Source organism: Podarcis gaigeae (genome assembly GCF_964106915.1).
Source record: "Podarcis gaigeae genome assembly, chromosome: Z".
NCBI lineage: Eukaryota > Metazoa > Chordata > Lepidosauria > Squamata > Lacertidae > Podarcis > Podarcis gaigeae.
Genome location: NC_139691.1, coordinates 41,744,128 through 41,767,273, shown reverse-complemented (window position 1 = coordinate 41,767,273; position 23,146 = coordinate 41,744,128). Strand labels below are relative to the sequence as shown.

At 44.6% G+C, this 23,146-nt stretch overlaps 1 protein-coding gene across 8 annotated transcripts in view; it reads left to right on the top strand.

Moving 5' to 3' along the window:
• PASD1 (PAS domain containing repressor 1) overlaps nt 1-22,867 on the top strand; it is a 100,599-nt gene extending 77,732 nt beyond the window's left edge. For 2 of the 8 annotated variants that reach the window (XM_083722828.1, XM_083722829.1), the window contains exons 11-20: nt 2,127-2,274; nt 4,073-4,154; nt 7,017-7,140; nt 8,134-8,243; nt 9,505-9,603; nt 11,508-11,666; nt 13,107-13,328; nt 14,373-14,611; nt 16,523-16,721; nt 16,961-22,867. In XM_083722828.1, coding sequence (XP_083578954.1) covers nt 2,127-2,274; nt 4,073-4,154; nt 7,017-7,140; nt 8,134-8,243; nt 9,505-9,603; nt 11,508-11,666; nt 13,107-13,328; nt 14,373-14,611; nt 16,523-16,721; nt 16,961-17,128 — 1,550 coding nt within the window. In that variant the 3' untranslated portion in view covers nt 17,129-22,867. The remainder of the gene's footprint in view (nt 1-2,126; nt 2,275-4,072; nt 4,155-7,016; nt 7,141-8,133; nt 8,244-9,504; nt 9,604-11,507; nt 11,667-13,106; nt 13,329-14,372; nt 14,612-16,522; nt 16,722-16,960) is intronic. The other 6 variants (XM_083722835.1, XM_083722831.1, XM_083722834.1 and 3 more) reach the window with 6 other exon arrangements.
• Nucleotides 22,868-23,146: the final 279 nt, after the last annotated feature.

The window sequence follows — 23,146 nt, the reverse complement described above, 5'->3', positions numbered from 1 at the left end:
GCTGTTTCAGAGGACTAAATTGAAGAGACATAGCCTTTATTATTAATACCTTTGCTCAGTGGTTTGCAAGGCACATGCTCCTTATATATATATATACTCTTCATACATAGGATGATTTCTCTTGGATCTTGTAACGATGGACCCCAAAAGCCCCACCAAGCCATGGCAGTATTTGGTTTCCACATGAAATCTCCAGCAGACCAATAGATGTATTTTTGCTGCAGGGACTGAAGGGAGAAAAATTAAACTGATCTCTGCTGCAGTGCTCACCCTAACTCCTGGCAGTGTCTGGATTGCATGACCTGTTACAGAGTGTGCTGGATGTTCTCGTTAACCAGATTAAGAGGCGTACTTAACTCCCTGCCAAGTTTTGTTGTTCGCTTCTCTTTTAGGTCTCCTCAGGCCTTCGCAGACCCTGGCTGTCTCTCTGTAGCTGCAGAGGGTCTAGGCTGCTTGCTAATACTTTGAGGTGGAGTGGCTGATCCCCCCCCCCCCATTAGTGCTGCTACTATGCCTCTAACGGCAGCCCAATGCATGTAAATTTAACAGGTGGAACTAGATGCCACCCAAACCCCAGGATGCCAGACTTTTGTGTATGCCAAGCTGCTATTAACATACAAGAGGAGAGTCTGTAGGAAAAAGGGGCAGCTCTCACTTTGGGGTTGAAGCTGGAGGAGATAGAAATATATGAACATCTTGCATTTTGTTACTTGTCATTGTTAGGAAGCTTTTTGATATGTTTGTTTGTTTGTTTGTTTGTTTGTTTTGATCAGGGTGTGGGGTAATTGCAGCATTTAGGAGCTTCAGATTTCAGCTGCTTTTCTCAGGGTTCTTTGCTTTGCCAGTGTATTGGGGAATTGTTTCCTCAAGTGCAAATCCCTGCAGTGCTAACACAGGATTCTTTCTGATCAACTCTATGTAGAGTTGCCTGGTTGCAACACAAAGATTTGTGCTGAAGCTTTAGAATTACAGTGGTACCTCGGGTTACATATGCTTCAGGTTACATACACTTCAGGTTACAGACTCTGCTAACCCAGAAATAGTACCTCGGGTTAAGAACTTTGCTTCAGAACGAGAACAGAAATTGCGCGGCAGCAGTGGGAGGCCCCATTAGCTGAAGTGGTACCTCAGGTTAAGAACGGACCTCTAGAACGAATTAGGTTCTTAACCCGAGGTACCACTGTGCTAGTTAATTAGGACTGCTGGAGTAAGTTGGGCCCCCATCATTTCAAAGAAGCGGAACCTCTGGCTCTCCATGTGTGTTGGACTCCAACTCCCATCAGCGTTACCAATAAACACAGGTGATGGGACTTGGAATCCCCAACTCTGCCCAGCAGTAAAAGGGGAAAAAGAGTGTACAACACAGAGACAATAATAATGTTGCAGCGCTCAGGGAAGAAGCACCAAACAGCTATTTGTTTTTCAGGTTCTTGAGAAGTCCTACTACCCTTGTTTTTTCAAACAAACAAGCATACCCCAGACTTGATTTTTCTTGAAACCTTGGAATTATTTGAGTTTGGTGGGTCACAAAATGTACAAGCCCCTTAAGGAAGGACAGAGCAACTTGCCAGTGTGCAGTCTAGCAACTGTGCTCCTGTCTTTCAGCTGATGTGGGAGGTGAGGGGGGCAGGCCTGTTTACAATTTTCGAAGTGTGAAAGCTGTGAACATTTTGAATTAGCAGCTATGCTTTTGCTTTTCAGATCAAACTTCTGCCTCTTTCCATTTTCCTGCTCTGAAAATAGACAGAGGTGTACTTAGATGGTTTGAAAAGGAAGCAGTGAATTTCTGACAGCAACAGCCCCCCCCCCCCCAGCTGAAAAACAAGCAGAGTGCAAAATCAGAGCAGAGTGCAAAATCAGAGCAGAGTGCAAAATCAGAGCAGAGTGCAAAAGCGGCCCCAGATATGGCAGGGCAGGAATAGAAGTGGAGCCAGGAGATATTTGAAGGTACTGAGGAGTCAGAATCCCACCTGACCCTTACAATGGGTGTTATTTTGGCATGCACAGGGATTATGCACAGCTTTTTATGCACATGCCTGGAAGAGCATTAATGTTTCTCCAGATCAAAGATTACAAAAAGCCTAATACGTTGGTGATGTTAACTAAGTGGTTGTTTTCATATGCAGTGATGCAGTTTGGAAAAGGCAAGTCCTGCTACTACAGGTTCTTAACCAAAGGCCAGCAATGGATATGGTTACAAACACAGTACTACGTCACTTATCATCAGTGGAACTCCAAGCCTGAGTTTATCGTGTGCACCCACACGGTTGTTAGGTAAGAAACGGCACACAATTTCTGCTGCCATTTATCTGCGTCTTCAGCTATGTCTGTTCAAATATTTGGCTATGTGTATTGGCTCGATAAGGCGCCCCATTATATAAAATGATTAGGGTTGGGAAGTGGGGGAGAATGTCACTGTATTTTTATTACTCTTTTATTTTTGGCAGCCGAAAGAGAAGCCTAGAAACAGTATCAGCTGCCAATTTTACTCTGTTCTAGAGGGTCCACTCTCCCAAGCAATTTAATGGGTAAATGAGAAAAACTGATAACAGGCAGCAGCACAATTAGCAACTTTTAAAGCAAATGGTTCTTTAGAATAAACTCATTTCTCCCTGTCTGTCATCGTATTACATATTAATGATGGCTGAATTCAAATGCAAAGGTAGAATGTGGTTTAGTGTTGTGCTGCTTGAAGAGTTATAAATATAATGAGTTATAAATGTAATAAACATTATGACAATGAGCAGCAGCAGCTCATATACTCTCCTCCTCATGAGTGAGGGGGAGATCAGAAGCTTTTGCTTCCAGTTTAGGATAGTCACAATTTATTCTGATGCCTGAAGCCATGGAGACTGTGGTTAGGCTTAGCTGTGATAAGTGGCTTCAACCATAGTTTACAAAGCAGGCTACCCTCCCTCCGCCCCATAACCATTGTTAAGATTCACTATAGTTTAGGATTCAGACACAATCTATAATGGAAGTGGAAGCTTCTGATCTCTTCCTTGTGACTTCACCAGAATGGGAAACTGTGTAAGGCCAGTGCTTGCCACAGCACAAACTGGCTCTGGTAAACCATGGTTTAGCGTTATGTGCAAATTGGGGCAATAATTGGCAGCCCAGCTCTTCAACTGTAGTTTTCAAATTGTGTTTGAGCCGATGTTCAGGAACACCTAACAGAGAACCCACCTAACCCATCTCCCACTTCCCTTCTGCTACCAAACTATGATGTTGTTACAGCAGGCATTCGATGAGTTTTGGGCAGATTTTGCCTGATCTCCCTTTGCTCTTACATTTGTTTTTATAGCATTGGTTTTTCAGACATGTTTTATAATTGCAGATTGTTTTAAGCCACTCTGAGCACTGTTCTTACAGTGAATGGGTGGAATATATATAAAAAAGGGGGGTCTCTTAAAGCCCTGTAAGTAACTCCGGTTAAAGATTTTAGATTACCTAAGAGAGCCGCTGCCAGTCAAACTGTTGGGCTTGATGGACCATCAATCTGACTTCTTATGAGACAGCTGTCACATAGTCCCATTGCTCTGATCCAAAGTCAGTGTTCGCCATAGGAAAGTACTGTGCTAGTGATGAAACTGGGTGGAATCATTAATGGCACACAAGCTTCTGCAAAAGGCTACTTTACCTACCTCTTTGTCTGATCTTCTGCTGAAATGTATAGTCACTAAGGGTGATGGGTGAGTTTTGGTGAGAATCCTATATGACGAACTGAGTGTGCACTCTAGAACATCATTTCCGAACCTGGTGCCCTCTAGATATTATGGACTACAGTTCTCATCATAGTTCCTTGCATTCCCAATGGTCAGAGATAATGAGAATTGTAGCCAGCAACATCTGGAGTGCCACAGGTTCATGACAACCACTCCTGCTGTGTGGATCCATTCAGCCTTTATGACCAGATCTTGAGTGTGCCATTGCATTCCAAGATATGATTGGCATCATGCAAGAGGGCTGTCTCTGAGGTGGTGCCCCAACTGTGGAAACCCTAACCCAACTTCTCTATTCTTTTCCTTTCCTATGCAATATATACATATATATCACACACACACATATATAGTTATGCTGAGGTTCGAGCTGAAAGAAGAAGAGATCTTGGCCTTGAAGAGTCATCCATTGAACTAGCATCTTCGTCTTTGAAGGTATTGTGTTATGGGATAAGCAAGTAAGAGCTGTTAGAAATGTGTTTTTGCTCCTGGTGGCAAGATGGCATTTTGGGGGCATGAGAACCATCATCAGCATCAACATAATTAGTTCCTCCAGGTGTTACTGGACTCCATCGCTCCTACCCAGTCAAGGATGCTGGGAGTTGTAGAATAGCAACTTCTGGAGGGTGCCAGGCTTCCCATCTTGGCAGCAGCTCTTCCAGGTTTTGTTAGGATGCAATTAGTCTTTTTCTAAGCTTCCCCCTCCCCTCCCCCTCCCCCAAAATATTTTGATATATGATGCCAGGGATTGAAGCAGGATAGGAATGGCCTAAAAAGTTACATTTGGAACCTTTTTTTGGGAGGGGGAGACGGCATTTGGGTGAGGGACTAAGGTGGGGAGAAAACTCTGGATTCCAAAGTTGGGTGAGCAGGGGTGGGCATTCATGTGCGCCGGGTGTGTGTGTGTGTGTGTTACACATGGCAGTGGTTACAGGTAAAAGCTGGTCTATGGAGGAAGCCAGATTCCACTGATTTAAGTAGCTTCAAAAGGGAGGGGAGATTTGAAAGTCTACCTGACAGCTCCTGGAGTCTGTTACTGATAAAAGTTGGCAGTTACTTTCATAGGTTGAGCCTTTTTATCAGAGTCATTTGATAATTAGAGCTCCTACTCACACAGCAGAGACTCAGTGGAGACTTGACCAGGTGCCATCATCTCCCAGAAGTCTGTTTAATACTATTTTTTAAAAAAAACACTGACATGAATGTTGCTGATTTTCCTACTCCTACTGTTGAAAAGAAAGATTTGTCGAAGGTGGGATGGGGACCTTTGTGCCGGGAATGGCACAAGAAAAGCCCCTCTGGGTCAGATCCATGCCCCACCCAGCCTAGCATCCTGTTCTCTCGGTGGCCAGCCACATTCCTGGAGGAAACCCACAAACGGGACCAGTTTTCTGCCTCTGAGCTACGGATAGCATATAATGTGTACAGTCCCATGCTACCCATACGTGGAATGAGACGACTGGAGGCCAGTTGGCAGCATTTCCAGAAGCTACATCTGTAGGACTTTTATGCTGAATCACCTGTTCTAGCCAGACAAAGATTGGAAGCGAAGGAATGATTTATTGATCTGTTTTCTCTCTGGATTGCTGCTGTGTTTTTAAAGGCTAGGCAGAATGCTGTCCAGAGGGTGGGCAGAGCTGTGGTCATGACAACAGTTTCCATTGCCTTTTTTTTTTAAAGAAAAGAAATCAATCGGGCATCGTCATAGCCTGCCCAGTTAATAGGGTCAACTCAGTTAACATTTTAAAAATAAACCTTGCCAGGGTTTTCATAATGAGATGCCGAAGGAGCACCAGAAATAAAATCCAGCGAAATGGATCCACGCATCCAACTACCAAGTTGTCAGGTGATGTGCTTGCCTGTTCGAATTGGCTCTGTGGCTGCCCCTTTGCCATATCATCACAGAAGCATACATTAGGGCAGGGGGGCCTTCACAGCCGTGGCAGTTCTTGCGCTGCGTCACACTAACATACAGCTGACCCACAGAATTCACACTGCCGGCTGGCACCATCACTGGGCTCTGTGTGATCAGGATCATTTATCTTTTATCCTGTTTTGTTCAGTGGTTAAACACGGACACCACCCACCCCAGTGTTGTCTACAGAACCCCTCAAAGTTGTACTTTTGTTGTGGAGAGCAGACTTAATGTTTTGTACTTGCGAGGTAATTGCATTTCCCCAAGGTAATGGAATCAATATTGTGTTTGCTATGTGGGAGGTTGTTGAATGTGATTGTACAGGCAACATGATGTTCGAATCCTGTACATTAACTTAAATGGAGGGCTAACTAGAATTGGCCTAAATACAGCGAGGCCATTTTGCTGCTACGTCTGATGGGAGCTACCAATTAAGGGGCTAATGAAGCTCACGAAGGATATTGCCAGTAAACTGACTGATTCCTTTTTCACCTTCTATACTCATTCCACTCTCCATAATATGAGTCCTCAGCAACCCTATTTTTCTAGTCGGCCTCCCTAATTTGGCCATTTATTCATTAATTCTGCATATACTGTTGAAAGCCTGTGACATGTTGAGAGAAAGTGGGCAGAAGGGAGCTAATTATAAAAGAGCATTTCTATTTTTATGCACGACTCTGTCGTCATACGGCAGTGATGGGTAAAAGCGATAGGGGAGCAGAAGGACAGAAAAGCCACAGTGTCGTACCATGGAAAATGCACCTGGTGCTTGGCAACAGACAGCCTTTGCACCTATTTCCCATAGCAGTGATATGAACCAGTTCACCTGCAGGTAGCAGGTTTCTATTCTTGCAGATATACTGCATTGCCATGGATTCACAGACAACTTTGTTGCTTTACCATTGGGATTATATTTCCAAGAGATGCCTATGTGTCAAGTAAAACATAAACCCAGGGCGCTCCCCCCCCCCCCGCCCCAGCTGGAACTCACTGCAGCTCAGGTGCGCACCGTTGCCATTGTAAGAGAACAAGGGAGGCCTTCATAGTTCCGGCACCTCTTTAATTTCCTAGAAAAATAGCACTTAGATAAACCTAAGACAAGAGTGAGGAACCTGTGGCCCTCCAGATGTTGTTAGATTCCCAACTCCCATCCCCGCCACTCAGCATGGCAGAGGTCGAGAATGATGGGAGTTGTAGGCTGGAGACACACTTGGGAGAAGGTGGAAAGAGGAATTGAAAAATCATTTGCTCCAAAGAGGGCAATCTACCTCCATGTTGGAAGAGCATTGCTTTGCTGCTTTTGCTGTTGTTTGTTAAGCATGTGCTGATCTCCGCTGCTAATGATACGATGCTTTTTTTCTCCTGGGCTTTCCTATTTCCAGAGTCACGGTAGCTACATTGATATCCGGCAATGTGTAACCAACCAAGAAGCCAGCCGGGAAAGGGTGTCGGTGTCATCTCACAGCTCTCGGCGATCTTCTCACACAGCGCTCTCGGACTCTGCATGTAGGTATCACATGGGACAGCTGTGATACCAAAGGGTGGGTGTGGTTCTAATGCAGCTGGCCAGTGTTCAAGAGCAGCATAGGAGTCAGCCCATCCTTCCCTGATTCCGTTTTCCTTTGCCACTCTCCATCCTCTATAACAGGACGGAGGCGGGCAGTTGGGTCTGGAGCAGATGGGTGAGGAGCCTTGGATTAATCCAGTTGTTTCTCCCAACCACTTCAGAGTATCCCTTGGCAGCATGAAAGCTTTGTGCCTTGGGCTCATTTGCACGTCTGCTCTTCCCCTGCTAGGTTGGCTTTAATTTTCCTTTTTTTAAAAAAAGAAAAGAAAAGATATTTATTAAAGTTTCCAAAAAAAAAAAAAAAGTTACAAAAAAGGTTACAAAATAAGAAAAAGAAGAAAAAAAGAAAAAATACAAAGTACAGAAAAATGAAAAACAGTTAAAAACAAATCAATCTTTTCATATCTTATCTTTCATTTACATGTTTCCCTGACCTCCTCACACCTCCCTTTTTCGTATTCCAGTTCAATTAGTTAATTCAGCAAATCCTTTCCCTCCTTATTTTTATCTTATTCCTCTACCTTGATGTATTATAACTTTACATTCTCACCTGATAACAATCCATTTTTGCATACTCCTTTAAAACATTGCTGCTAGAACCACTTAACTTCATGCCAACATCATTCTAACATTCATTAATTTTGCAGTATTTATGTAAATAGTCTTTAAATTTCTTCCAATCTTCTTCCACCAACTCTTCTCCCTGGTCTCGGATTCTGCCAGTCATTTCCGCCAGTTTCATATAGTCCATAATTTTCACCTGCCATTCTTCCAGGTCCCCCTGCTAGGTTGGGAGGAGAGACACTGGCAACAGCTCTCCCCCATGTTTCCCGCCTACTCTGGACGGAGAGGCTAATTTCTTAGTTCCTTGGGAAGGGGTTTTCAGATGCTTTCTTCCATGCATCCTTGAAAGATGCTTCTTTTTTTTCCAGCCACGTCATCTGTACGGCACACGGATGCCAGCACCCCTACTAGGCAGTCGTTACCGATGGGCCAGTCGGACAAAGCACCTCTAAGACTAGCCTCAAGTAGCAGCACACAGGTAAGGAAGCAGCAGAAGCATCGTTCCCGAGAAAGGAAGCCAGGGAGGGGATTCACCCAAAGAACAAGAGCGCAGATCTTTAGAACACAAAGAGGAAAGCATCAATGTTTTCAAAATTTCTAATCTGAATTGGTACAGTGTATCTGAGCAGTCGGCTACAGTACCTATCCTGGCATTCAGGTAGTTAGTGGGCAGGTTACCTACAGGTTATCCAGAGAGTGAGGGGGAAATGACCTAGATCCCAGGAGTTGGGATTTCTCAATCAGTAGTACATGAGACTCTTAGGGTTGTAGGTTCAGGCCCCACACTGGGCAAAATATTCCTGTATTGCAGGGGGTTGGACTAGATGACCCTCGCGGTCCCATCCAACTCATAGAATGATTCTAGTCTGAATATGTGCCTTTAACAAGCAGCTTGATATTCAGAAATCAGCATTTCTAACAAAGTTAAAGCAGGCATTATTGCCTGTAGAATAAGCTGCTGTTGAACAGTACATGAGGAGAGAGAGAGGCTGGTAAGAAATAATAATAAGTATTGGCTACAGGGGTCTCTTTTTGACCTGGCCTAGTGGTCAGCTGACCTGCAGAAGTCTCTCACACAGGTAGGTTTTGGGAGTTTTAAGGGCTATATATGCTGAGTGAGTGAGTAAATAAAGATAAAAAATAAAAAATAGCACCAGTTGGTCAATCTATCTCTGGCTGGCAGTAGTTCTCTTGGGGTTTCTTCAAGCTGTACTGCAAGATGCTGGAGATCAAGCTTGGGACAGATGTTATACCACTAAGCTGCAGCCACCACCAGTTCTGTAATGAATACTGGCCTGGGCTGGGTTGAGAAGTTTAGTCAACACTTTTAACAGGTTAGGAAGGAGATGGGGCAGGTCAGGTGCTGGGCATCTATTCTAAGGTCTTTTGCTTATCAGATGCCAAGTAAGAAGGGAATCTTGCTTAGTTCTCAACTAACATGGTGAAGCTGTGGACTGAACAATTGTTGACTGCATGTTTCTGCTTCCATAATTGAATGCTGCTCCATAAAACATTTTCCCTGTGTATAGAAGCCTAGGATTGAAACTTCTTCCTGACATGCTGACTCTACTTTTGCATGGAGGACTGTCCAGTCATGCGCATCTTTATTGCCTTAGTAAGAACTAGAGCTTTGATTAAGAAGGAAATACTGTGGCAAATGTTGTGGCTAGATAATCATATTCATCCTTGCACTGGGTGAATTACGATCCCCTATTCCCCCCCCCCCCCCGCTCCTGCAGGGTATTATAACTCCTCAGACGCCCACTGAACATCTCACTGAACATCTTGCACAGCACCATATGGCACAGACGACTGTCCCGGCCCAGCAAGCGGTTATGGTATGTTGGGATGGGGGAGAAACTCTGCAATTTGGTTTGCAGTTTAATGCAAGCCTACCTAATTCACACTTTGCAGAACAATGTGCTAACTGAAATACAGCTATCCTTTGCAGTTCATATTTTCTCCAACAAATGCGTGCAAAAATAAGCTGGGTCTTTGGGAGTTCTTTGTAGGTGCTTCCAGTCAGCACCCCCTTTTAGATGAACTAGGTCTTCACCTGCCCCACACCGTGTCATGTAGGAGGACTTAAGTTCCCTTCAGAGTGTCAGTATTTTGTAAGAGGGATTCAAGTGCATACCAAAACTTCAGGTTTGCCCACCTGAAGTGGATTAAAGGGGGTCTGCTTGCCTAGTGTAACACATCAACTTTTTTATATACAGTGGTACCTCGGGTTAAGTACTTAATTTGTTCCGGAGGTCCGTTCTTAACCTGAAACTGTTCTTAACCTGAAGCACCACTTTAGTTAATGGGGCCTCCCGCTGCTGCCGCGCCGCCAGAGCACGATTTCTGTTCTCATCTTGAAGCAAAGTTCTTAACCCGAGGTACTATTCCTGGGGTTAGCAGAGTCTGTAACCTGAAGCGTATGTAACCCGAGGTACCACTGTATATAAAAAGAAATGCACTGCAAAGCATAGCTTGGATGAATGATTGACAGGAAGGCATGTTATACCATACAAGTGATTTGCGATGAATGCTTGTTGTCATTTAACCCCCACAAGCAAATCCGAATGCATGCTGAACCTCTGCATGAGGCTTGTGCAAGTAAATGAAGATGAATGCTCAATAAATAGATGATCTGCAAGAGATCATGTTGTCCTTTCTACATATGAATGTACAGCTTACTATCTGAAACAGTTCCCAAGCATCCCCCCCCCGACATACGGCTGCATAGGTTGACATATATTCTTTAAACACCAGTCAATTTGCATATATCTCCATTCATCTCCTCACAGCAGTCCCATTTTCCTTCTGATCTATAACTTGCTCTCCTTATATCTTAGCCCCCTGCTGTTGTTAGTTTGCATTGCTTAAAATAAAACAAAAATGCAATAAAAGTGTACTTTAAAAGAAACAAAACCAGGTGAGCAATACCAGGTGAGCCCCATAGGCGACTGGAGGGCTACAGTGATCATGGTGTGATAGAGATTGCTTAATCCTGCCTGCTGCAGACAGAAGATTCTGACCTTGACATGTTTTTGCATTTGATTTCGAACGTTGCAACGATTAGTTTGGAGACCATTTTTTTGTCTTTGGTATTATTTATAGCCCAGTGAAATGTTGGTTACTGGTTTGTTGTTCAACAGAACTGGAAAACAAATCCTTAAAGCAAAGTTTTAAAAACAATCACAATGAGCCCAATGAGTGGTCTGGGATCACCTGACACTGCAAAGTTGCTACAGCTCAGCAGGTGACAGATCTTCAGTGTCTTATAGAGGAGACCACAGGTCCTTTGAGAAATGCCTAGAACAATAAGTTACATTTTTAGCATGGAGAAGAGGAGGTTAAAGAGAGACAGGATAGTTGTCGTCTTAATATCTGAAGAGCTGTGGACACACAAATGATGGGGCAGACTTCATTACGGCAGAAAGCAGGACCAGAACCCAGTAGGTTGAAAATTGCAGGAGAAGCAGATTTCGGCTGAATGTCGTTAGGTGTAAGAGCTGTTTGATGATGGAACAGGCTGGTGGTTTCTTCTTCACTGGGCGTTATTTAGGCTGAGGCTGCCTGGGTCAGCGATGCTGTAGTTACCTGTTGCATTGCAGATTCTTAGGAACATAGGAAGCTCCCTTTACACTACATCAGGTCATCGATCCCTATAGCCGAGTTTCTCTGAAGGCGGAAATAATAACTGCATGTAAAAGTTGCATATTGGGTAATGCTCCTTTCTCATCTATGCTTCCAGCCAGTGTATCACTTCCCAACTCAGATAGGGATGATGCATCATTTGAAGGAACAGCTTGAGGAGAGAACGCGCATATTGCAGGCTGACATCAAGACACAACAAGAGGAACTGCATGTGATCAAAGAGCAGCTGCAGCTGGTGCAGGACTCCAATTTGCAGGTATTTCCTATATAGGGAACCTCAGGCACGGGGCCGGGGGGGGGGCATGTTGGAATATAGAAAGCTGCCTTGTATTTCTTTATTAATATATTTATGTACTGCTGCGTCACAACAATATATCACAGCAATATAAAAGTTTACAATATAAAAACAATCAAACCAGACTGTAATATCATAAAAAAAGTTTTAAAGAATTTTAATGGAAAAGCAGCACTGTATACAAGTATTTCAAACAAGTAAATAAATATACTGGCAACGCTCTGCAATCAGGTATGCCGGATCCCTCTTTGCTTCAGCAGGAGTTACTGTGCATACGTTTGTTGCATAAGGCTACACAGCAATTCATTCACCTGACCTTGCAGTGTTGCTAGCCCTTCTGCTTCCAAAGTAAGAAATTATGTGCAAAATAACCTTTAATTGCTCAAGTGATTTCTTCCCAAAAAGCCTTACAGTTTTTATTCAGAGTGTGTTGGCGTAGGGAAAACAACGACCTGCAGCCATTTGGAAATTAGGGGTTATAAGAATAGAGTCCCATGACACCTTAAAGACTGATGAATTTAGTGTGGCATAAGCCTTCCTTATTCATCATATGTCGTGTAGGAGCTACAGTTTGTTTTAGCCCTTTCATTTCAGCATGAGCAAGACTCGCTGTCTGTTAGACTGAAACTACCAGAGACCATTTTTCCACCAGCCTCTGCTGATACAAGCAGCATCCTGCTTATATAGATGCCCAACTCCACATGAGCATTGAGGGAAAGTGGTTATTGCTTGACAAGTAGAGAAAAGGGAATTTCCTTAAAAGCAACAGTTCTGGATGTGTTTTTAAAAGAAGTTTAAAAATGCATATTTGTGTTAAAATATAACCTCCCCCCCCCCCCCCCCGGTGTCCCAACTCTCAGTTTTAATCACTGATGGGTTAACATGAGAATATGTTTGATGCTTGGGTGACATCTAATGGCTGTTCTGGATGTTGCTGCACTTGGCGAATTCTTTTCACAGCACTTAAGCTTGTGCTTAACAGCCCCTACGGTGTTTTCTGCAACATAGACACAAAAATAGTGCAGTAGTGGTGGGTTTATTCTGCCACAGCGACAACAGTTGGACAAAACCAAACCAAAACATTTGTTGCATAGAATGTTACAGGAATCTAGCTGGAAGTTACGGGATGTGCACTACTTGGAAATGAAACAGTGTGACAGCCCCATATCAACAGTATTGAAAGCAGAATTGAATTTGACTGCCGCAATAGCATCAGGAGCACGAATCATCGCAATTGCACAATAAAAATGATGTCTGGTTGGCCAGCATCAAAGAGATTACTTTATCAACCTCTTTATTTTGTGCATGCCAAATTTCGAGCCACCATCTTTGTAGGCGTTCCCATGTGTGCATTGCTAGTGACAACCCCAATGTCTCTCCCCACTCCCGCTTTTCCGGTAGATGCTGATGCAGCAGCCTATGCCCATGGTCTTCAGCGGGGTGCAACACCAGAACCCGAGGAGGCCTTCCCAGCAACAAGCAACAGCAGTTGCGAGCAGACCAGCCATGTCAAAGAAATCCCAGCAGCAAGGCCTTATGGGATCAAAGCAGTTCTGCAGCACACACCTGGCATCGCCTCAGCAATTCCTCAGGGACCCTTGTGTCACATCATCCCAGGTGGTGGTTTTTGTTCAACGTTGTGCTAAATGCATCACTATTTTAAAGCTGTATAACCTGGGGTGGATCTACACATCGGGGGACGGGATGGGACGCTATGAATAAGTCAGAAATTAAATAGTTATAACAACAGAAAAAAACCGCTATGGAAAACCGCTTAGAATTTCATTTATTTATCTTGCTCTCCACCACCACCTGGTGTTGCATGTTCATAACACATTCAAAACACTGATTTTTATACTAATATAGCTGAGTCCCTGGTTACTGCCTGCTCCCCTATAGACCTACTACCCTGACTTTGTAGGGCCTTCACAACACTTGCAGGGTCTTCTCAGGGGTCTTCTCTACTGCAGCTCTGGAATCCACCCCCATTATGGTGATTCTTGTTCCTGTCTCTTAGATAAAAATTTTAAAGTGTTTTTATTCTAGCAGCCTTTGTAATTAGGCTGTTTTGGATATTATATCGATTGCTGTATTTGATGTTTCTTTTGATTCTAACTGATTACAGGGTTTAGAGACTGATAGTTGAACTTAGTTCACAATTACCACATTTTTCACGCCATAAGACGCACCTGACCATAAGACGCACCTAGTTTTTAGAGGGGGGAAGCAAGAAAAAAAATATTCTTGCTTTAAAGCAAGCAAAGCGAGAGCTGCTTACATGGCTTCTCTCCCGCTTTGCGCAGCTCTCACTTTCCTTGCCTGCCTTGCTGTAAAAACAGGAGGAAGAGGAGACACCGCGACAGGTGCTTTTTAAAGGGAGCGCTGAGCAGAGCCTGTGTGCGGCTCTTGCTGGCTTTTCTGGGAGGTGGGGAAGGGACGGAGGGCTGCCGTCAGGGTGCAAGGGAGCCTGGGTGCGCCCCTGCATTGGAGATGGCATTTTGGCTGCATTAGGCTCAACACTCAAGAAAATGGTTTTCCTATTCGTATACCAATTTGCATGGCTGCAAGCTACTCTGAGCCCTCTGTGTAGCGGAAGAGAAGGATGTGAACATACCAAACGAACAATGTGCTCATTCTGACAAAGGGGTGTGTGCATTTATGTATCAGGTACAGCAGCAGCAGCAACAACAACAGCAACAGCAGCAGCAGCAGCAGCAGCAGCAGCCCATGAGAGGAAAGCAAGTCCCACAGACCTGCTTGCCAATGCAGATGAGCATTGCGATGCCACTGTACAACAACCCAATGGTGTTCTCTCAAGCGCACCCTATCACTGCCTCTACTCCAATGTCAGCTGAAATTGGTGAAAGGCAACAGCAGTCCAATTACACCCAAGATCGGACTCTAAGGTACGGATGCAGGTATATGTATGCTGAGAAGTCCAAGTAGGGGTCGTTACTGATGGTATTATTATTGGTTTTGCTCTCTCCTGGCGATGAGCGGATTCCACTTCCCTTCGCAGTTCGTTCTGGCAGCCTTCCCCTACTGTGGCTCTCCACATGTTGCTTGACTACAACTCCCATCTTCCCTTGACTGTGGTGTTGATGGGAGTTGACATCTAGAAGGCCACAGGTTGGAGAAGGCTCCATTGCTTTGCTTCTCCTGGGCTCATTTGTATGAGTGGTCCTTCCAATAGCCAACTTTCCAAGCCGGATTGTGAAGTGTTAGGTACGTCCTGCACTGTTTCCCTGCCCTCACCCAAGGCAAATAGTATCAGTGAGGTGAGGTGTGATTGTGGGGAAGGGGCAACCGTTTCTGCCCCTGCAGAAGCCCAGATGAAAACCCCTCCTTGAAGCTGGTATTTGCATTTGGAGGAAATCCCTTTTTGACACCGTGCAGCACCATTTTTTATTTTAGGAGAGATTTTCCTCTTCAGCCTCCGCTGGGGAGGAAGGGTTTAATGCAAAACAACAACAGCAAGCACTTCAGTGCTGGTTTGGTCCCAGTGGAGGACAAATGGAGACCTGCTCCATCAACTTCAGCCTGTCCTGAGCTAGCCCCAATTTGTCTGCCTTCTGTCTTACAATTGGTCTGGTAGAGTGACTCTGGCTGCCAGCTCCCTCCTTCCCTGCCTCAGTGCTGCGCCCTTGAAGAACTTACAAGGGAGGAGGATGCAGGCAAAATTAGAGTGAGTTGGCTTTGTCTGTCATTGGCTCTGGCGCCACCTGGTGTTGGTCTTCCTGTCTTCCTCCCTATCAATCCCAGTGTGCACCACCCACCAGTCTTTGGTCCCTGGTCTCTGAAGAGGCAAGCAATGGCTCTGAAACTGTGCTGGCAAGAGGCTTTTGAACCTGCTCATTGCCACGTTGTTAGGTCAGCTTGTGCAGCCTGCAACATCTGGTGCGCATGGGAGCAATCAGTCTTCACAGATCAATACTGGCAGACAGAAGGCAAAAAATGCCTTCCCACAATTAAAACCAAACAATTTCAGGGTAAGAAGCCTCTATATTAGAGGCTGTCTAGTCCTTTCCCCTGCTCGGCACAGGAATCTTTTAAACTGACATGTGGCTGCGCAGCATCTTCATAGCTACTTCCACCAGCTCCCAAGATTGCTCTGCTCTGTTCCACTCTTGAACAAAACCAAAGCAAAGAGGGGATGCCATGGGAAGCATGTAGAGGACGCATAGGCTGGGCTGCCTTCCTGTCAGAAGTGCAACACAAAAAGGGAGGCTAGTACCTCTAAATGGGCAAAGCTGACCCTAGACTTCCATTTACAATTTTCATAGTAGTTAAGATATGAATGCAGCCTGGGTTATGTGCCCTGCATGCTGAACAAAAGGACCCAGGGAACCTAAACTCTCTCCCATGAAAAGTTGGATTCTGCCAGCAGCATACATTATGCAGGAGAGCTCCCATTTCTGACTTTGCCTAAAGTATTCTGCATTTTTAGAATAGTTATAGCTGATTTTATTCTGTGGTTTGGTGACTGCAAAAAAAAGGGGAAGGAAGAGCACTGAGCCTTTGCTTGCTAGCCACATTAAACTCTTGTCCTGCCATCACTCCTGGTTCCGAGGGTTCAGAGAGCATTGCCATAACTTTCAAGCAGATTGTCACTCCAGAGAGAGCTGGAAAAGGTTGCATCAGGGGGTGGTTAACTAGTGGGCACCCAGATGTTGCCAGGCTCCTGGCTCCATCAGCACCAGATCTAGTTCAGCAACATCTGGACGGGGCACCGGTCGGCCACCACTGCTGTGGAAAGGGTTGCGTTTTGAGGCAACCTCCGGTGGTTTTTGATCTGTTGCCTGCTACCTGTGTTGCAGATTTGCTCCGGAGCAGCAAGGGCTGCCTGCTGCAATACAGATGCAGCCAATCACATGCGCCGCCACTCCGTCACCCGTCTTCACCTCCTCTGTGATGATTCCACGCGCCAACATCGCCCCACATCAGAGCCACCCTCCTCCCAACAGCCTCCACCAGTGGCAACCGCAGCCAGTTCAACAACATCACCTCTACCTTCAGGTAACAAGCTACTAGTTTCCAGCGAGATAGTGGAAGGCGTGATGACTGATAGGAATGCCAAGGTGGGAGGCAAGGTCTATAGCTTTAACTATGCACTATGTGAAAGATTGCTTCCTTTTGCTAGTCCTCAAGGCTCAGCTTTACTGGGTGACCCAGTCTTCCAGTATTATGAGAGGAGGGGTACATACGTGGGAGGGCTGGGCGTTCCCAGTGCTAAAGGCTGTTGCATTATCCCGCAGATGCAAGGTGCGGCTGAGCCGGGCCAGAACCAGCGCCTGTTCCAGCAACCTCATGTACCGCCGCAGAACCCCACCATGGGATATTTTCACCACCCGCAGCCGCAGAGCCAGCACCTGCAAGGCCAGCCTTGCAGTTTACAAGACCTGCCTGAAATGCAGCTGCCTTGAGGCCTTGGTGGTGGAGGCAGTCTTGGGGGTAGCGGCTGTGCTGAGCAGAAGGGAGTGGATGGAGGGGCAAAGCACAGAGGAGATGAAGGTCCTTCCTTCCTGGTACGCCTGGAAGGTGAGGAACATGCCCGAGGCCCTGGAGAGCAGGTTGGGAGTTTCTTGTACTTACTTGGAAGGAAAACAAACAAAGGAACCACCCAGGAGCGACACTACTCCAGCAAAGTGGGATCAAAAGCCAAGCTTGGCATTTCTTAACCGCTTAAACTGTGTGCAGCTAGAGCATCTCGTCTGTACATCCTTTGGCTAGAGATGGGGGGGGGTGAGTGCAGCCCGGGGGCAAGGCTAGTTTATTTTTGGATGCTTCTGTCTGCCAGGAAAGGTTCGCTGGCAGATAGGGTTCCTTGCTCACCTGCAATAATTAAAACAAAAATGAACTTAACTTGCCCAAGTGAGGGGGAAAGGATTATTTTTCAGGAGAGCAGCCGCCTTTGTGTGCTGCAAAGCCATATATATGAATATTAGTTATATTTATAAATATGGTAGATGGAATTCTAGCCTGCAGGTTTTTTGTTTTTTAAATAAAATATTAGTAAAGTTTACACGCTGATGTGTTATGCGGCAGAAAACCACACACCTGTGCAGGAGGCAGCCAAGTCTTAATTTTTCCTTTTTCTAAAGTAATCGTTGCTGAAATTCACTGTGAATCACTGTGAACACAGATGGAACTGTAAGCATCAACCCACGACCATATAACTTTTTTTCTTTTGTGGATGTATTTGTGTACATACAGATTTCATTTTTGTGTAGTAGTTCATGTGTGGATTACTGAACATATTCCCCAGCACTCTATCCCATTACCCAACCATTTCCCTATATGTGAAGCCCATAGTTTCTTTGGATAATTGGGTAATGCTGCTGCTGTTTATGACACCACTCTTGCCTGAATTTCTTCTTTTTGCACCAGCCCCTTTCACTGTTAAAGAGTTATGAGAGTTACGATGTGTCTAAGAGGTTCTCCTATTTTGCTGCAAAGTCCAGATATATAAACCTACCTATTTCTACTGCCCATTTAGCCAAATATATATATTTTTCAGGAGGTACAAGAAAGAGAACCTTCCCTTTCTTTCTCTCTGTGTATATCCAATGAACCTTTCTGTGGGGGAGGTATCTTTGATGCCCAAAGACAAAAGCAAACTTTGTGGTTTTGCTACTTAGTAGGTAGAATTTGGCAAAGTGGAGTTTCTACCTAAACAAGGATACCTACGATGTTACAAGTCAGTAGCGTTAGCAATAAATTGTATTTTTTTAAATGGTCACTTTAAGTGTGTTTATATATTTATGAACGTTTTCTTTAAAAAAAAAAAGAATATATTCTTCAGTGGGTGTGTATACCAAAGTGTCCCCTACTGTTTTGTGTGTTTCCAAAGGAAAATTAATACTTAATTAATTGTTAGGGGCATTTTTTGTTTTGTTTTTGCAAATGTAAGCGTGCTCGACTTGTACATTTTTTATATGCTGGATGCAGAAGGCAACTTTCACTAAAACTTCTTTAAAGAAAAGAAGAAATGAGGTTGCATTTAGGGATCTGGTTAACAACAACAACATCCACCTGTTGCTGGCTGTTAGGAAGAGGGTTTTTCTACCTGCAACATCAGAGTAGATTCATTTAGTAAAGGTTCAGGGCCATAACTTCAATGAAAAACAAAGCTACAAACGTTTGAAGCATAGTAGCTCTGTATTCTGAAGACTCTCAGGCAGCACTAGAGATCAATCACTGTGTACAAAGGGCCTTTTCCCCTTTACTTACCAGTACAGTGGTACCTCTGGTTGCGAACAGGATCCGTTCCGGAGGCCCGTTCGCAACATGAAAAGCCCGCAACCTGAAGTGCCGTATCTGTGCAAGTGTGCAGCATGATTTGGCGCTTCTGCACATGTGTGAGCGTCGAAACCCGGAAGTAACCCTTTCCTGTACTCCTGGGTCGCCGCGGGACGCAACCTGAAAAAAAAGTAACATGAAGCAAACGTAACATGAGGTACCTTGGGTTACAGACGCTTCAGGTTACAGATGCTTCAGGTTACAGACACTTCAGGTTACAGACTCTGCTAAGCCAGAAATAGTACCTCAGGTTAAGAACTTTGCTTCAGGATGAGAACAGAAATTGTGTAGCGGTGGCATCAAGAGGCCCTATTAGCTAAAGTGGTGCTTCAGGTTAAGAACAGTTTCAGGTTAAGAACGGACCTCCGGAACGAATTAAGTTCTTAACCCGAGGTACCACTGTATTGTTAATTCTCTACTACTGATGTGCAAACACACACAACTAAAATTTCACAGGCCCTTCGAAAGTGTACAGGTGTACTTTGCTTGCTTTAATTGCAATACATAGTCCAAACCTGCAGAGAGTCTACGGGGGGAAGTGGCCCTCTCAGCTTGTCCCGTGTCTTTTAAGAGGAGAATGTAAGGCATTTAAGAGGAGCTTGGAACCATCTTGCTTTCAAGTGTAATGCACAATGTATTGCTTTGCATTAGGAAAAGATGGGTGGGTACTTAAAGATGAGCTTATATCTCTCTCCAGTTCATTTCCCCCAGTCAATCTAAGGAAGGAAAGGCAGAGCAGTTGCCAGAGCTTCCTCTGGCTGGTACTTCCCAGTTTTTAGTGGCCCTCCCTTCTCCACCAAGATGTATGTGTGAGAACGGAAAACACAATAGATCTGGAACCAGCTCCTCTATTTAGTCCTTGGCAGGCCCAGGGCACAGTAGACACCTAGGCCAAAATGCCAGTTTAGAAAACAAACAAACAGCATTTCAAAGAATGTAGAATATGGTTTTCTTTATCCCCTTGCTAACTGCAGGAGAAAAGGCTGGAGCAACTCTAGGTATGTCATTATTTCACTGATAGCTGCTCCGCCACCCCAGCAAAATGTTGAGGCTTGCCACCAGCTACAGGGAGCCTGTTTCAAATGTTCGGATTTGTGGCTTTTATTTTTTGAAATAATAAATGTATTAACCACATGCAAGAAACCTAAATGAGAACACACTAAGCACCAACAATGTCAGCTTGTCTGCCATTTCTTGGGAAAAAAGGCATAGGAAGGCATTATTAAACAACAGCAGCTGTCTGAAAAGCGTTTCACATGTGGGCGCTGTAATGTTGTGCCGGTCTCTGCCAACGAGCTCAGCACTGATGCTCATTTGTTACAACTACAGATGCAATGAAACTAAGGCATTATTAGGCCAGGGTTTGGAACCCAGTGGCCCTCCAGCTGATGTCTGATTCCAGCTCTCATTAGCCCCAGCCAGCGATCATGCATGAAGGGAGTTGCAGTTGGGAGTCAAAGGTTAGCCACCCATTATGTAAAGCTGTGTCTAGTTCTAAACGGGCACCACTGCCATTTCAACTTGAGGGTTCTCTCCCCTCTCTAACCTGGAATAGGGTCACTTTGCTCCTGTAAGTAACTGGCTTTTGGTAGTGCTAGCTCTCCCTTCAGAAAATGCTACTGAAATCATCCTATGCAGGGGAGAAAGTTTCCGGTGCCAGGCACAAGGCAGTGGGCATCTGCTTGAATCACTGAATCATAGAGGTGGAAGCGACCTTGAGGGTCATCTAGGAATTTGCAGCTGCATCAAACCTGCAGCCTTAGCGTTATCAGCACCATGCTCTAACCAACTAGGCTATCCAGCTGAGACAGGAGACATCAGTAGGACCACTTTTAAGAGGGGAGGGGTGCACATTAGCTGCACACCCAGTTCTGCTGTGTACTTGTATCAGTAGTGATGTCAAGGCCACAGCAATCATCCAGTCCCCCAGCTGCATAAATCCACTCCCAAGAGTAGTGGTATCAACACTTTCGGTGCGAGTGAAGGAGCATCCTCTGTCACTCTTAGGTCCTTTGTTCCGTTGTCACTTTGAGCACAGGGATAACAACCTGCAGAGGTTGTTGACTCTAACTCCCACCATCCCTAGTTAACACAGCCAGTAGTTGGGGGTGCACAGCCTCTTTCATAGAAACACACCAATGTTACCTTTCTCCCCCTCCCATCCCCTATCTTCATGCACTTTAGAACACCTGGGGGGGGGGGTCAACCTTAATAAGTTTTTGCAGCAAGTTGTCAACGTGACATCCTTCCCCACTTCCATTTTTTTTTTAATGTGACAGACTCAGCAGAGGCTGTGGAGAGGAGGTCTGTATGCCCTCTCTGGCATCTACAGCTGGCTCTTTGTCTCTCTCGCAAGGCACTTTGGAATTTGAGGGACAAGAGGGAGCTCCTCATGCAAACCCAGTAAGTGGGAGAGCTTGACTGTCTTATTTTAGCTATCTGCACTCAAAACTTTAAATCCGGATTTTGTGGAGAAAACTGGGCATGTTGGTGAACAAAATTAGTTTTGGAAAACACCCCAGTCAAACAGAACCGACGTGGTTTGGCATGTCTTAAGGAGGGATAATTCATGGATCATCTTACAGTCTTGCAGGGCATTTGGATTCCCCCCCCCCCCTTTTTGAGCCTGAGTTATGCCCGTTTCCCCACAGCTATACAGACCTATATGAGACTACAGTTTGTGGTGGGCTGTGCTTTAGAAATCAAGCCCTTAGTATGGCAACCACGTGCACTGGGGAAGAGATATTGTTTTACACTGGGGGAGAGGTAAAACCATGCACTTTATTAGTAAGGAACTTCTTCCTTCATAAAACGTTGCACAAGGTGGGAAGGTCGCTGCCTGGTGTTGATTCATCGCATGCACTGTTCAGGGGAGGAAGAAACGGTATGCCAAAATGCATGTTCCATTTTATTGTGAAGTTTGAACCAGTTCTCCCCATCCTCTGAGAAGCCATGAGCTGGCACCTCCTTCCCTTCAGTGTTTCTGCAGGGTCTTACTGAGGCAATTGCCTAGGTCAGCTGTGCATTGGGGACTTTAGATTTAGCTGTCACTCCACCTTCAAGCTTTCTTTCTTTCTCCCCATCCCAAAACAGATATATTTTTTAAGAAACTAATGCTATCCAATGGTTTACCTCTGTGTTATGGGAGAGAAGAGTTTGGAATTGGATAGAGTTAATTAGCCTGGAGAATCCAAGGGGACAGTTCTACTGGTTAACAGTTCCATATTAGATATAATGGGCCCATGGACTCTTCGCTGGTGTTTATTTACAACTCTGGCTCAAGAGTTTCCCATGGTGCCTCGAAATACAAATGTGAGAAGGCTATAGCCTCATTTTGATGTATAAAGAGGATTTGTTAACGCAATTAAAGGCTTCAGAAAACAAAGGCACATTTCTGAAGCCTTGCACTTTTAAATGCATTTTGTACATAGATATAAATATATATAAGCTAACGGCTGGTTGATCTGGCCAGGTTTGGTTTGACAGATACAGATTCTTCTAACGTTGTCTATATCATGGCATATTAACTATGTAAAAAAAAAAAACCACACGAAAAGAAAGGACAGAAATGAAAAAGATTTTTAAAAAGCAGCAAAAGCCTTAGAATTGAATATTTAGTTTATTTTATATGATGTCAAAGATAGATACATTTATAAATGTTCCTATTCATAAAAGTATTTTGTAAAATGGGCAGGGAGGGGGTGAGGAAGTGTCTTATGGGGGCATTTAAGAATTCTAGCCGGGAATACTCACGCTGTTGTGAAGGTCCATTGGCCAAGAATTAACATGTCTCCCATGTGCTTTAACAGATTTGTACATAGTATTTTGAAAGAAAAATAAAAATGTACTTTTATGAACTCTTACTGGGTGTCTACCTCTTTTGTACTTGGTGAAATGCGCAGTTTCCCCCATTCATGAGAACAGAGCAAGCTGGCTGACTGCTGAACAGAAGTCATCAAAAAAGGCCAATTCAGGATTTCCAGCGAATTACAATAGACAGATTATTTCTACCCCATTCTGCTTACATTCTCATCAGTTTGTTACTTGTGCTTAGCTCAGTGAGGTTGCCCTGATTACCTTTTTTTTTTTTTTTTTTTTGAGAGTTAAAAGCAGGTTTATTGGCGGACGGACATGGTCGAGGC